At 38.9% G+C, this 16195-nt stretch overlaps 1 protein-coding gene across 1 annotated transcript in view; it reads right to left on the minus strand.

Moving 5' to 3' along the window:
• The window catches only part of LOC137284594 (glutamate receptor ionotropic, NMDA 2B-like), a 108199-nt gene that overhangs the window by 2815 nt on the left and 89189 nt on the right, over positions 1–16195 (minus strand). The window contains exons 9-17 of the mRNA XM_067816475.1: positions 12976–13193; positions 12128–12260; positions 11182–11368; positions 8705–8830; positions 6656–6876; positions 4794–4954; positions 3493–3677; positions 1819–2054; positions 713–876 (exon numbers count right to left, since the gene is read on the minus strand). Of these exons, the coding sequence (XP_067672576.1) occupies positions 713–876; positions 1819–2054; positions 3493–3677; positions 4794–4954; positions 6656–6876; positions 8705–8830; positions 11182–11368; positions 12128–12260; positions 12976–13193 (1631 nt within the window). The remainder of the gene's footprint in view (positions 1–712; positions 877–1818; positions 2055–3492; positions 3678–4793; positions 4955–6655; positions 6877–8704; positions 8831–11181; positions 11369–12127; positions 12261–12975; positions 13194–16195) is intronic.

Consider the following 16195-nt stretch of genomic DNA (forward strand, 5'->3'; position numbering starts at 1 on the left):
AATCAAATGGGCAACTGTGTGAAGCATCGGTTGTGATAAAAGTCTGTGTGTAATGTGCTGAATATGCTTAAATCACCCACAAATATCACTGATTAACAAACATAACGTTGCCTACTTATTCATAAAACATTATGGCATGAACTATCCTGAATAAATAAACTATATAACAGAATACCTTATGGAACAGCGTAAAATACATAAAACGGTATTCATTTGATATACTTAATATATATATTTAATACCTAAGTGTAGCAATATGAAACCCAGGTATATTTTGAAACATGACTTGCTGTGAATATGAAATGGCTATCCAGAAAAAAAAAATTACCCCAAAACACTGTCAACGTACCGTGTATAATAAATAACAGAAGATTATGCGTCAACGTCACTAATTAATGCCCTTTAAATTTTTACATACACAGGTTTCTATAACAAGCACCCCGAGGAGGTTTCAGCATCTTTGCTCTAATTTGTATTTGAGATAAAAATGTCATTTTACAATATTTTATTATATCCACTGAACAAAAGGTTGAAAGATAACGAATAATCTCGGTACAGATCACACATTTTCATTTGAAAATATTTTCAACTACCATACTGTGACCCTGGTAGGTTTAGATCAATGTGCTCGTTGCTGTGACCTTGGTGAGTGTGTTCAGTATATACTCGCATGGTCAAGTTTCAGATACATTCAGCTAGGCGACATACATACCCAATATTATTTTGCAAATTGTCGATTTTGAGCAGAGCTAGATCCAATTCATGTTTTATCTTCCACAGCTGTGTTTCACACACTGGATCAGTGCATTTGGTTCTTCTGTGAAGGTTAATGGCTTCAATGACAGACGCTTCGAACGTCAACGACTTCCCCATACTCTGAAAATACAAAAAACACGGACATTCACATTGGGGGCAAGATATTATAACTTTCAGGACGAATAATAAATGGTATCGCAATCGGTTTGAAATACTGCAGCACAAAGATCTACAGGTTTCATTATTTTAGTCCGTTTTCTTTTTTGTTTTACTCTCTTAAATGTTTAGTAATACTTACCAAATATAATTTCGCCATATCAACCGTGTCTGAATCTAACGACAAAGGGACGCAAGTCTGAGCAATCATTCGAAATCCACCACCACATACATGTGTAACACAGTGGGCGGGTTTGTTTATATCTGATACATGAACACAAATGAATTCGAACTCTTAGTTTTGTGTTTTGCATATCCAGTGTGTAACTGTACATGTCAAGTTGAACGAGGCTTGGTTCAGTACCGGATATGTCAATTATATACCCTTGTTAGAAGTTAGGTAAAATGAAAAAGATGATGGTATCGTAGATCGCAATGTATGTTATCCGTCGCCAAATGCGTGCACCGTATGCATGAGAATCTGACGACGGTTTACGTCCACATGACGTCTCAAGGAACATGAGCAACATGAAATTCACAGTAAACGTTGTAAATAGTTTCAACTTCCTTATATTATAATACTAACTGACTTAGAACGGTTTTACACCGCTTTAGCAATATCCCAACAATAACGCTTTAACCACTAGGTTGTCCCATGGCCCATGTGTTACTATAACGTATATAGTGCATGAAATGCGTACAAAGAACAACGGAAGTCGATGTCCTTTTTATTTATTTATTTATTTATTTATTTATTTATTTATTTATTTATTTATTTATTTATTTATTTTTATTTATTTATTTATTTATTTATTTATTTATTTATTTATTTATTTATTTATTTATTTATTTCATAAGTGTGTACTCTTTTCCGTTATAAGGAAGAAACACATAAGAGGAACATACCAGACTGACTAAGGTACAGCAGCCACAAGTGTCCCACTTCTTCAGACTCTTCCGTCCGAACCTGAAGTAGCAATGTTCCAGCATCAGAAGTATAGCGCCGAGGACCATGCCGCCAGCCAGAAGGATGAAGGCGCTGGTGAAGTTGAGGATGCCGAGAGTATGACTCGAGACGCCAGTCTTCTCTTTCTTCTGACAAGCCCCGGCAAGCCAGAACTTCTGAAGACGTTCCATTTCGCCTTAATGACAAGATGAAGGTTAGTTATGGACTGTAAGCACTCGTATTGAATTAACTGTGTAATGCAATCTTTTCAATACAGATATAAATTTGTGGTTATACATACATCACAAAAACGTAATTAGATATTTGCAACTATGCACACACTATATAGTTAATAAACAGATATCCAATCGCTAAATGTATGAACCAAATGTTCGTAACATTAGAAATCTACTGCTTAAAGGAAAAAAGGCCAGTTTCGCAGTAGGTGCTTCTAGATTTTAAATCATATTTCATATGGCTGATACATTGCAATTCGATTACGCTGGGCTAAATATAGCGGTGGTACGTTCATAGTCGAGTTTATCCTACCCCTATACTCATGTAGATCTGATACAACAGAATTAAAATGATCCCTCTATATATACAGCTCAATATTCAGATGCAACGGAGGTATATATGGATGCAGATTAGACCAACAGCGGATGAGAATGTCAACATTTATCAAGCATGTTAAACAACAAATAAAACTTAGATTACAGAAGAAAAAATCAAGAAAAAAACGTTAGTTAAGAAGAATTGGAGAGAGATGAAATCGCGGTTAATGTCACACACAAAGTAATTGTGAATTGCACGATGCCTGTATTTCTGTTTCGCTGCTGGGAGTGAATGAGTGAATTTCGTTTTACGCCGCACTCAGCAATATTCCAGCTATGTGGTGGCGGTCTGATAATAATAAAGTCTGGACCAGACAATACAGTGATCATCAGCATGAGCATCGATTCGCGCAATTAGGAACCGATGGCACGTGTCAACCAAGTTACTTACGGCAAGTTGCTTACCACAAGCATAGACGCCTTTTATGGCAATCATGGGTTGCTGAAGTCCTATCCTACCCCGCACCTTCACGGGACTCGCTGCTTGGACTAGTCCCGACTATTAAAAAAGTGCTGGTTCTCTTTGATACCAAGCCGCAGGTTAACATGAATACCCAGACACAGTTGGATGGTTCGGTTGGTTTAACCCCGAGGTATATGGCGGCTGTCTGTAAATAATCGAGTCTGGACCAAACTATCCAGTGATCAACAGCATAAGCATCGACCTACAAAACTGGGTTACGATGACATATGTGAACCAAGTCAGCGTGAAGTCACATCAGATAGTCACTTTTGTCGACAAGCACGGGTTGCTGAAAACCAGTTCTGACTGCACTGGTAACTTAAGACAACGTATACGGACACGGAGACGATCCGTGGCGTGTGTGGAGTTCGCCGAGCACCATGAAGGACACCAGACAATTTAAGTCCTACCGTTTATCTTAAACTGTTTGGTAACTGCTTTAACCTTTGATATGAAACGGCCTGGATTCGAACCTCGGAGCTTCCGCTCTGACACTATCCACAATACCAAGAAGTATGGTACACAGTATCAAAAATGCTAAATCCATGCTATCTCACCTCCTTCTTGCAAATCCAGTAATACTTTGTTGACTTTATCAATCCAGTGAGAACCTTTGGGAAACGCAACCCCGTAACCTGTCATCGCGTACCAGCTTTTGCCCACAGTGATGAGGCGACATTCTTCGTCTTTCCCAGCATAATATTCCAGAACAGTCGCATCATAGATGAAAGCATGAATATCCCTGAAACAGGTAATATACACACACAAAATAAAACAAGTTCCAAATCTAAGCATTTAGTGAGAGAGGTACCAACATACAATGAAATTACAAAATACAATGATTACTTCTACATGCAGCAATAGCAAGTTCTTTGTTTTCTGGTTATCTTTCCACAATCTATTTGTAGGAAATACTACGTGAGAAAAAAATATTGTAAGTTTATTTAACTACGATTATTGTATTTGGAAAGACAGATATAGTATGCTAAACATATTCAAAGATGTTTATTCACGTTATGAAAGTGTATTGGGTGTGTACCTACACACGCATATCTATTTGAATATATTATATATGTAACATACTTATTTGAATATGTCATGCGTGTACCATGTAAATTAAGTGTGTACGTAGCGCGTACACACTTACTCTCATTCCTGCATTTAATTGAATGTACTGTACATGTACTATGTAAATTGTGGAAATAAAGATGCTAAATACAAAACAAATGAATATCTCTTAAAGACAATGTGGAACACGTTTACAAAGGATTCCCAGAGGGAACTCACTTAAGTGGTTCTGACATCTAAGGACCTTAAATATTTTCACGTAGGACAGCTAATTTGTATTCACGAGCTGAGATCGTTTCATTCGTTACACTGTCCTAGCCATGTTTCTTTTCTGAGAAAAAGTGGAAAATGTGAGTTTCAATATTTGGACATTTGACGAATATACAAAATGGATGACGTCATCTGAAAAATGGCATGCATGACCCAACATAAAAAAATACGACAAAACCCTTGCAATATTGTTAAGTTTGGGAGCTATTCCATGCATTCGGGTATCAAAACATTAAAGTTAAACATGCTCGTATTTTTTGTGTTTGTGTTCTTTAAGATTCTGCAATGGTTCGTTTATGATAATATGACGGCGGTCAGTAAAATCTGGAGTCTGGACAAGACAGCCAAGTGATTGACATCAACAGCACCGATCTACCAAATTAAGACAGTGTCAAGAATCAACCAATTCTGACCATCAGCTTCCGTCGTATACCTTCCTACGACACACAGAGGTTGTTCAAGACCAGTCTGTCTGTAATCTGTCAATCTTTTATTATGTAAACAACCATTGTCAACGTACTGTTTCTTCAGAGCCTTTATTCCTTCGTCCACGGTAGGCAAGTTGAACTTTCTCATGTAGTTGTATATGTCTTTATGGTTGTTCTTGATATTGGTGTCGGTGCTGCCGTTTGGGATGGTGGCGTATTTGAACGGAGGCTTCATTGCCTGCGGGTTCTTCAGCTGGATTCATATTATATACATTCATGAGAAGGTTAATACACTGTAGCCTAACATTAGACAAAATAAACATACCACGAGGGAACGAACAAATACCAATACTGAAATGTGAATGAATAATTCTAACATATGCAAAGAAAATAACACACGAATTCAGAAATAACAGGGACTAGGATATTTACGAACATATCTCTCCCTGTCTTTGGAGAAAAGCGTTCCTGACTTTTGCCACATATGTTTGCCATGTAATGAATATGCATATGAATATTTGAAAGTTACTGAAAACAAAGTTGTTTTATTTTGGGGTAATTATTACGTATTTCATTGCCTTCATCATAATGCTCTTCCAAATTTTGGCAAAACTGTCCTGTAAACTTTCGGAAGCCAAATTGGGAACATGAAATGTTCCCAGCAATGTGATGAATTCACGAAGACGAAATGTTGAGTACGATGTACGGAATGTGTTAAGACTGTCTCTGATTTGAAAATGAACTAAGAATTTGAGTGCTTTATAGAAAATATGAAAGGTTATATGCCGTAAGGTTCTCGTACTATGAGCAGTGCCACTATGATGATGAGTTCAAACAGACAATGCTTACTCATGAAGTAAACAACAGTCTTCATTATCATCATTTGATAATGATAAATGAGGCATTTGACCATAAGCTTATACATATCAACATATGCCATGAAACTACTTGTTAAACATGTAGCGACAGAAGATATTTCCGTAATGAAATCACACTGATATTGCTTCCCTTGGGTGTCTCGTATGTCTCATAAAAGTATTAGCCATTTCTCTTTGTCTACGTTGCCAAACTGGCACATTTCGTATACCTAACCCCTTACCAGTAGTGACGAAACCGTCTGGGTCTTTCTTATTAGTTTACAATGTAGCGCGTTAAACGAGATCTTGACGGCAGTGTCTACAATAAGCTGGGCATATTCCTATCTTGACTACTGTGAATACCACACGTTGGATTATGACATTCTTGCATTAGTCATGAGGAAGGGTTCACAATGCACGTTTTACAAAAGTGCTACTGAATGATTGGTGCATTTCTCCTCATCCATTTGTTTGATTGTTTGTCTTTGTCTAATGCCTCCATCAGCAATACTAAAGCTCCGATAGGGTGACCTGTAAATAATCGAATCTGGGCCATATATACCTATGAAAAGTATTGAGAGTTAAGATCTGTATAATTGGAATACAATACATGTTTGCTTTCTTGCCCCACATTCTAACACGGCGCTTTACGGGTTTGCACATTTCGATCGTTCCACTTGATGACAGAATTATAGTCTAATTATACGTATTAATGCCCCCATTGCATGTCGATCAGTACAGCACTGAGATGAGAGATGGAGTTGCTGGTATACATTGGAGGTATTTAGGCCAGTATGGTGAATACTCATGCTCATGCTATCACTCCCATGTTCGCTTTTCTCGTTTATTTACAGAAAGCTACATGATACAAAACACACATAAAGGGTTACCGTTCCCAGAAGCAAACATAGTGCTACGACTGTGCAAGTGTATGTTACAGTAAGTAAACTGCGATCATTCTAGCGCTAAGATCGCTTTCTGGAACAGGGACCTGGTCAGAATGAAAAAAAATACATCCGTTTCCATTTTTATATTTCGTTTTCCTTTCATCACCAGGTTCACTACTTCCTGGGACAATTTTTCGTTTGGACACGTACCCTCCAATCCTGGATACCAGACAGGTCGTAATACTCTTCCTTAGTGATCATGAAGGCTGCGAGGTTGGCAGTGTAGCTGGCCAGGAACACAAGAGCAAACAGAGCCCAAAGGTTGGCCAAGAACCTGCTGGAGACACCCCTGGGAGTGTCTGTGGACACTGCAGCACTGAACAACATGGCCCATATCAGCCAGAACGACCGGAATAGAGAGAACTTGTGGTCTGGAAGAAGAACAGGTGTGGAGTACAGATGTCCACATTGCAAGAATCAAAATCAATGTTTTTAACAAACTACTTCTTGAGCATGTTTCTTCTGAAACTTGTCTGACAAACCCATATATCTTTGTGATATAACTAACCGAATAGAGGAAGACGAATCACACAATGCTAACGACGGGTGTGCTGTTCATACAGTATAGTATTTCTTACTATTTTTTAAATTTTGTCTGAAGTAGGATCACTAACTTGAGCCCAAGAAATAATTTGCTCCAGTTTCTAACATAACTAAATTGAATACTGCGTTCGCTAAATTGTTCTTAAAGGTCATTTGCTGTCATTAGTTCAGACGCGCATGACAACAAAGAAACAATCACGTTCCCACGAACCTTTAAACATACTGTAAAACTGATAGATATCGTCCAGTTATTGGTAATATCGTATTAGCCTCGAAATTGCGGGCAATGCCTACGTTTTCAAAGCAATAAATTCTGTTAAAACGTTATATCATATGCTCATTAATAACACCTACACAGACTTTGGCAATACCAGAACATATATTAACCTCACATCAGAAAATGTATAACTACAGAATAAATGCATATGTATCTCATTATATGATTTGTACATCATTTCGCAAATTAGCATCATTGGCTCTCGGTGTGGCCTGACCAAGTGCTTACTGCATTGGTAGACATATATACATGGATATAATGCATAATAAATATTTCAATACACTATGTCTTGATAAAAGTATATCCAACACCAAGTGTAAAATGTGAGACTACAACACCACAAGCAAAATGGGCTAGACGTGGAAGACACACAGACATGCATATTCCTTTGTGAAAAGAAAAAAAAAGAAACAAAAACACAATGACCAGTTTCTGGACATGTCGCTAAATTACAGTAAACTACGTTTATCACGAAGTGACGGAGAAAACAAACAGGATCTTGTCCTGTTGTGTTCGAAATTCATAAAACGAACTAAAGTTATAGTGAACTAAACCTACTTTTCCATTTGAATTCGTTATAACAGTGTTCAACTGTAACTGACATGATCTGTGACAACTGCAACTTGGTAGTACCTTAATAAAACGAATACGTCAAACACAAACACCGTTTTGTCGAATTGTGATATGTCGAAGTTACGGTTGTTTGAAGTATAAGTTTGGTCCCTTCGAGTTCCTCAAATATCATCATACTTTATCACTATTTTTGTCGATCGTCACGCCGAAGACCCGGATTCGACTCCCACATGGGTACAACGTGTGAAGACCATTTCTCACGTTCATCACTACGGTGTTTAACTGTAAACGGGTATCCAAACATGATGACCAGGGTTAATGCAGTAACTGGTTTGATGGTACATATTACACAGTCAGCCGTGACGAAGCAGAATTTTTTTTTTTACAGCAGCGTTACACAACAATCGCTCAGTACTCTGTAGGTTTTCCAGTGGACATGTTGCAGACCATTTATACTGCGCCTTTTGCACACGCTCGAGCATACGCCCAAAGCACCAACACATTATTACCCCGGATAACCCTAGCTGCCTTTAAGGCGCTAGAAGGTTATTAGTCATATGGCTTATCCCAACGGGTACCCACTTTCTGCTGGGAGAACAGTGACAATTTTGAAGAAACTCACTTTTAGACAGTTAGACGTCTCAAAGAACTTGTTAGTTGAAAACTATCCCAAATACACTATACATATCCGAATGAACCCCAGAGCGAAGTCAGCAATAGCTGGAAGCGCTTGTAAAACATTTCCCGAGTTTGACCTAAGCCTGCTTAATCCCTTGACGCCACTGCTGACGATTTACCTCAGTTACCTCTCATTGTGGTCAATCCTTGGTTCAACCCATATGGGCTCAGCCACTCGAATATGAAAATAGATGCTCCAGTTGCGTGTACACTGAACACGAGAATTAAGCACCAAGATGGGTAGTCGTAAGGTTCTGAAAGCCAGAAACAGAACAACAAAAAGTCAGCGAAACGATTGCTAGGTGGGGAACAATGGTGAGATACTTTGTAAAAATAGCACTCGTGGGTCAAACGAAGAGGGTGGTGTTTGAAGCGTTTGGTGCCGTATGGCGGAGGGATTAGAAAACCTTTGTGAGTGCGTCTCTTACACTGAAATCTGGATCCGTGGCACCGAAGTCGAAAGTCACAGTTAAGATAATTATACGGTTTATATAACTGAAGCAGTATCGACCATGACGTGAGCGAAACAATTCCCGCAGATGAAATTATGGTATAATACTGAACAGCAAAAGAAACGCAAATTTCGAAGAAATGAAATTTCATGAAAGTAAGCGTTCGTGTTTCTGTCTTCTATATAAAATCTTGACCAAAAACGTTTCTTTTGCTTTTCTGTATACCTATTGCCTCAGCATCTTTTAGTGTATTCATATGAACACATCAGTTTACAAAAGCCGGTTAAGTACGGTGTACCAAGGGAATTCAGTCATTCAATGAATTCAGTATAACTGAAGTATTCTTTGGGTTCTAAATGACATGATTCTAGATAGAAATTGTGGTTTTCTGAACGACCTATCATCTTTTCCTTCGTGCATCGGTCCAGAGTTAAGTGCAAGGTTGAAGGAACTGATCAAGGCAATGCAGTGAAGATGCTTCGAAGAGACGCCAAAGAATAGACACATGTTAGACCACCAAAGCCACGGTAGTCCCTGTTACCTTGGCCATGTGCAGGCGCCCTGCCATTACGCACAGTAATTTTGGGAGTGTACCTCTCAAAGATGTACACCGCAACGGCAACAGCATGAATATTTATCAGTATGATAAAAACCCATGATGCTACATCAAATGGTTCTGAAATGTAAGTCGAATGAGTTAATCACAGGTCGTTATGTACTCCGGTAGGGCCTATTTGCCAGTAGATACATTACTGGGGTTTTTTTTCCATGCAGTCGCAAGAATCATACACACACACACACACACACACACACACACACACACACACACACACGGAAGTATATCATTACCACTGTACGTAAGGTACACGCTGAAGAGTTTCTGAGTGGGAGTGAGTTCAGTTTTACGCAGCATTCAGCAATATTCCAGTTTTTTGTAGTCAGGCAATCAACAGTATGAACATCGATCTATGCCGTTGGATACGATGACATATGTCAACCAAGTCAACAAACCAGACCGTTTACGACAAGCATGAATAAATGAAGACCAATTCTGACCCGGATCTTCGTGTGTGAAGAAGTTTCTGAACATTTTGGTTTCAGTATGAATGTTTGAAATCAGCTTCATATATAAACTTGCTACACTTTCTCAACATGTTTTAATACAAATCAAATCTTTATGTGAAATTATACCTTAAACGTTTAAGCAAGACATGTGAGCTCGAGTTAATTAATACGGTCTCATGTTACTGTGATGATTTATTTGAGTAAATTCATGCAACCAATGTTTGCACATGGCTTCTGAAAACTGGTTTGCTTGACAAAGCCTGCTCCGCTGTTTCGTTTGTTTCCCTTCCTCCAGAGAAACAACTATGTTATCAACGACTGACAGAATAAAGTAGGTGGCCCATAGCATGTCCAGTCCACAAAGCTTATTGCTTGACTAAAAGTTTGACTAATCTTTGCCAACAGCTGACGTCTCTGAAATACACTCAACTCACGTATGAGCGGTGGTTCGTAAATACCATTACAAAATTCGTATTAAAATGTTTCTGAAAATTGATGCATGCACTTGACAAGTGACACTTTCATCTTTTTGCCATGGTTTGATGTTGTAACTACAAACATATATGCTGTTTTGTGTTCTTGTCACTTTCCAGATACTGTCTACAACAGAGCAAATACTGTCAATTCATGGCATTCAGAAAGCTCTCTAAATCCAATACTGTCATAAGTAGAAACAATTCCTGATATCTCGATCTCTGCAAGTGAATTATATTCTGAGTTCCGCTTTCCGAAATTTCTAATTATTAATTGTTATGAAAGTAAACTGCAAATAACAATATGAATAATTAAAATACCATTTTTGCATAACAGCTGGATGGTTTGAGGTTTTGAGCCCATTCAGCCCTTTGTTCCGTATTTCATTCTCTGAATGCACTGCCAGTCGTTACCCACTCCACCCCCATCGCTCATCCACCAAGGGGCGGTGGGGTAGCCTATTAGTTAACGTGTTCGATCGGGTTCAATTCATCACATGGGTACAATGTACATAGTCAATTTCTTATGCCCCTGCCGTGATTTTGCTGCAATATTGCTAAATTCGGCGTAAAACCCAACTCACTCACTCACTCCATCCTCCCTTCCCCGCTCACCGAGGAACGCCGTGGGGGATATTGCCCCTTCTCTGATGGATACGATGATCGTGATGCCAGTCTCCAGGAACGGCACTGAAAAGTCCACGGCAGAGTTCCTCTCCGGTGTGATCTTCAGTGATGTTATGACCATGTCTGCCTTCTGGTCAGTCAGTGCCTTGATCAAGCCATTCCACTCCCCTGTCACCTGGAGGTAACAACAATAATATCACCTGATTACAATATAACACCACAGTGTTAGTAAGTTAAATATAAATATTTGTTGTAGCACATTATACAGCGCAATATTCATTCGGAATGGGCAGCTGCAATTGAATGTGCCATGCAAGTATATATACTGAACAGCATAAGAAACGCAACTTGTGCTTTTGTCAAGTTTATAAATAGAAGACATAAACATGAACGTTTACTCTTAGAAAGTTCAATTGTTTCAAAACTTGCGTTTCTTTTGTTGTGCAGTATTTATATATTGCCGAGAGAACAAACATCACTGTTTCGGCGAATCTAATATAATATTTGGAGACTGTAAGCTTCCTCAGCAAGCCTTATCGGGTGCCATAGAAATATTATTTTGACTCCGAATTATACTGGACAGAAATAGTAAGGAATATTTGTAAATCATGAAATTATTAATAATTATGTATTTATTCATTAATATACTGATAAGATATTACTTACAAAAATACCAATATCCCTAACTAATTTTGTTCAGTATACATTTCCTTGGATAATACATTGTGTTATGGGTTCTCCAAAGATATATTTTCAGAGAAAATATTTGTCTTCTTGACAAAAATGACTAACACGCCAGCGGTAGACAATACTATAATGCGGATCAGTAAATGAGACTTACGTTTATAAGACAGGCGAACATATTGTCTAGACATCATTACTTACAACAGTTGACTGGCCATTGTGGGTGAGGCATCAGATATGAACTACTCACACTATCGATGGCTCCCCATTGACCGTCGTCCACTTCGAACAGGTGGTAGTCAAAGTCCAGCTGTTCACTGAGGTCGATAAGGAGGTCGATGCTGAGACCGTTGCAGCATTTCTCCACGGTATGGTTGCTGAGTCTGTAAGAACAATGTGTGTCAGTCGTTCATGATTACTCATAAATGCTAAACATGGATAAAGCACTATATGAATATACATCATTGTGTCGACGTTAAAGGATCCTTCGTAAAGACTTCGAGTTATCTGAAATTCGACTTAACCGGAAGATACATGAAAAATGTAAACACAATAGAACCAACTATTTACCTCGTGAGAGCCGTAAGTTCGACCCAAAGACACTCATCATATATAAAACCAAAATATAATCATAAATATACAACAGTTCGAACATTCCTGTTGACCGAAGTCGAGAACTATCGTCAAACAGTTTTCCATTACCAATAAAAAGCCGTTGCGCGGCGAAAGATCTTGTGTGCATAAAAATGTGTATGTGGCATAGATGGATATTTTCCATGGTTTCAAGTGACATTGCTTCTTCAGCAAGACAGAAATAAGGACATGATACCAGTGCTACTTACTGGTGTTTATACCATATTGATGGTAACGTGTTCCTGTGGGGAACATACGGTATACATAGCTTCATAGTGGATCTCCGCAAAATCACTCCATGAAGGCTTGAATCACCGGGCGTGTTTGCAAAATCATCACGTGATATAATAATCCTTGAGCTCCATTCGGGCATCATTACCTGACCTTACCATTATAACCGTGGACAGAGCATATGTTCAGCAGCCATTTCTGAAATTCGAAGCATCAATGAACTGATGGACTCACTTTCTCTTCTTTTCGTCCCTGTTGAAGATGTCACAACGCACAGCTCCCATTTGACACTTCCCATCTTCATTTGGTTCCCCGTACATCACATACGGCTCCTCCTTTAGTGTAGCGATACGTACAAACGGGCGATCTGGTTTGCCTACAGGAGGTGATGTGGCTCCCCCTGGCCACGTGATGTCTTGCATTTGCAATTCATGTTTTGTCCACTTGCCAACCTGAGGACAAAACAATGAAAGTTGTTTAAAAAGTGTGTAATGGAATAGGATTTGTTGTGTCAAATCATAGATCTGAAGCCTAAAACGCATTAAATATAATATATCTTTCCTTTATTACATCACTATTTCTTGTGAGCTGCTGATGTTTTGACATACCTTTGAACATATATTTTAAAGAATAATGTGCGTCAGATGTGACAGTAAGTTGTGCGACCTGTATATACAAATTTCGACTTTGAGGATCGACTTATACGCATCGTTAATGGCTTGTGCAGATACGTCACTGTATGCTTCCCATCATTCGAAGCTTGTTGAAAGATCCAAGATCAAAGTAATAACAACCTTTACAACGTCGTTGAAAGAGATGACCTCTAGCATACTAAGGTTTCAAGCGTCGTATCGTGATTTGATTATATACAGTCTACGATGTGTATATGTACGTCCTTACGTTTTTTTTATTATCAAAACCGGTATCACTTTTGTCACACAAACAAACAAACACACAAGAACACAAACACACGCATCGATGCACACACGTACGTGCGTACATACACACACACACGCAAACGAACAAACAACACACAGACGTTATTGTTGTCACAAATTAAAAGGTATCACCTACAATCACAGGGCGTATCTACATATACAACGCCATATAAACCAAAACAATGAGCAATAACAGGACGATTGGGCCACATCGACCTAACAACGTTTTAGCGTATATGAAATTATATGAAATGAGGTCACTGACGACACAATGTGTAGATGAACAATGTATTGGCAACAGTTTTTAATTTATTCAAAGCCCCAACAAAGCTGGATGTGTAACATGCTGTATGAAACACTGAATATAACGACACGATGATATTATTGATTGTTTGAAACGTAATACAAAAAAATAATTTCAGCTGAAGTGAAAGCATGTAATATTTGTACTAGAAATACGAAAATACATAATTGATTGGTGGAATGGTTGGTTGATTGGTTGATTGATTGGTTGATTGGTGGATTGGGTCCGCAATCAGCAATATCCCAGCGGAGGTCAGTAAATTATCGAATCTGACCCGGACAATCCAGTGATCACCTGGCAACTATCTATGCAGTTGGAATACGATGACATGTGTGAACCAAGTCAGCGAACCTGACCATCCGATCCCGATAGTCGAAATGCATGGGTTACTGAACACCAGTTCTATGCTGGATCTTCATGGTCTGGTGCAGAGTTAAGTTCCTTGGGCTTCACATCCAAGTTTGCAGATTATGTCCCTACGGTGGTCAGTATTACACCATTACACGTGAGTTTCACGAACCTGGCTAACTATTCTCGAAACGTTCGTAACCCTATGAACTTCTTAAGCCCATTCTTAACACATAGACTATGATCCAAGTTAAGAATTCTTAGGGCTACGAACGTTTCGAGAATAAGGGCCCCTTTATGCAGCTGCAACCTGTAACGATCTGGGATCTCTTTCCCCACTTGCTTGGCACATGTCAAAGTATCCAATCAATGTTCATGCTGTTGATCACCGGTTTGTCGCGCTGGAATATTGTTGCGTTAAACGACAAACAATGTTGATCACGATATGACTATCGCCAGATTTGGTATATACATTTCCCAATCTGAAAGTGATGACAGGGTGAAGTACACTTTCAAAGGAAGAAAAGAAAATTTTCACTTCTTATGAACAAACAAACCAGGCAACAGACAAAATTTGACACATGTTACTTAAACTCTGTTCATAGCAGTTTGAAACCCACCTCATTCCCTCATTCTCGCGCCATGTAGTTTTATGCATTCCATAAGAACTGCATAATCCCTTAGTCATTAGTTATAACATGCTTAACTACTAAGTATAGCCATATGTCCAGACGAGTCATGAGGAAATTAGTACACAGCCGACGACTGTACCCATGGCGGGCATTAGGGACAGACTACTCGCCAGACATCAGTTGATTGATTGTCGAAATATTGCTGAAATAGATTTCTGTCTCGTGTAACATCACCCCTGTGACAGCTGAACGTCATGCATGTATTTTTTCATAACTTCGTGAACTCATTCTTCCCCTGCTCTCACATATCAATGCATTTATATTACACATTTTGTACTTGCAACACGAACTCCGATGGCAGACTGTCCCCAAAGATTCGTATATTTGAGAGCATTAATGTACCCAATACCCTCGCTGATTCAATAACACACACGTACTTCTTCCATGAGGTCGATGGATGTATGATATTTATCCCATCCCAGAGTACAATCCGTCATAAATACTACAACAAAGGGCGCTCCCTGAGCAAGAGTCCCTATTCTCATCCCCTTTCACCCCTAGGGGTTTGATCTGCACGCACTGGCAGCCATCTTAAACCAAGATTTGGAGAAGACGCCTGCTTCTTTGACAACTTCGGATACTTTCGAGGTCTCTGTAGAATTACGGGAATCTTCTTGTCGGACACATATGCTTTTCGTGGAGACTTCATGCCTTGAGATGTTATGACACTGCTGTGTATGTATGTGTAGACGAGAACCGTAATTATTGCTTTTTATCCTAGGATCATATCTTTATCAGTCCCAAAATTGCACTTAAATACATCTATTAACCAGGTGGCTTTGCCAAATTAGTCTCACAAGGAAAGGATCAATTTCTTTGTGTAGGGTAAAAGGTAAGGCGGTGGATAAGCTTAGAAGAGACACCCTTGGTGAGAGGGTCTCCGGTGAAACAGCCGTTACAGTTTTCTATCAAACTCCTCAGTACAGCCATTCTGAGCGTGTTTGGATTAAAAATATGATACGTTCATGGTCACAAGAATATTTTTAGAATCTGACAAAAGGGTTTTCTAAAATGTACTGGGTCCATGTTTATCATTGCCGGGTATTACCATTCAGTATCGAGGTCCACAGAAAATGATGTGTGTGTTTTATATACCTTTTCCCAATAAATAAACTTCTAAAATCAAAAGGGTTTTCACTTTAACTTAAGGGTCATGGCAATAAAGTCCTATT

Source organism: Haliotis asinina, chromosome 5 (assembly GCF_037392515.1).
Source record: "Haliotis asinina isolate JCU_RB_2024 chromosome 5, JCU_Hal_asi_v2, whole genome shotgun sequence".
Taxonomy (NCBI): domain Eukaryota; kingdom Metazoa; phylum Mollusca; class Gastropoda; order Lepetellida; family Haliotidae; genus Haliotis; species Haliotis asinina.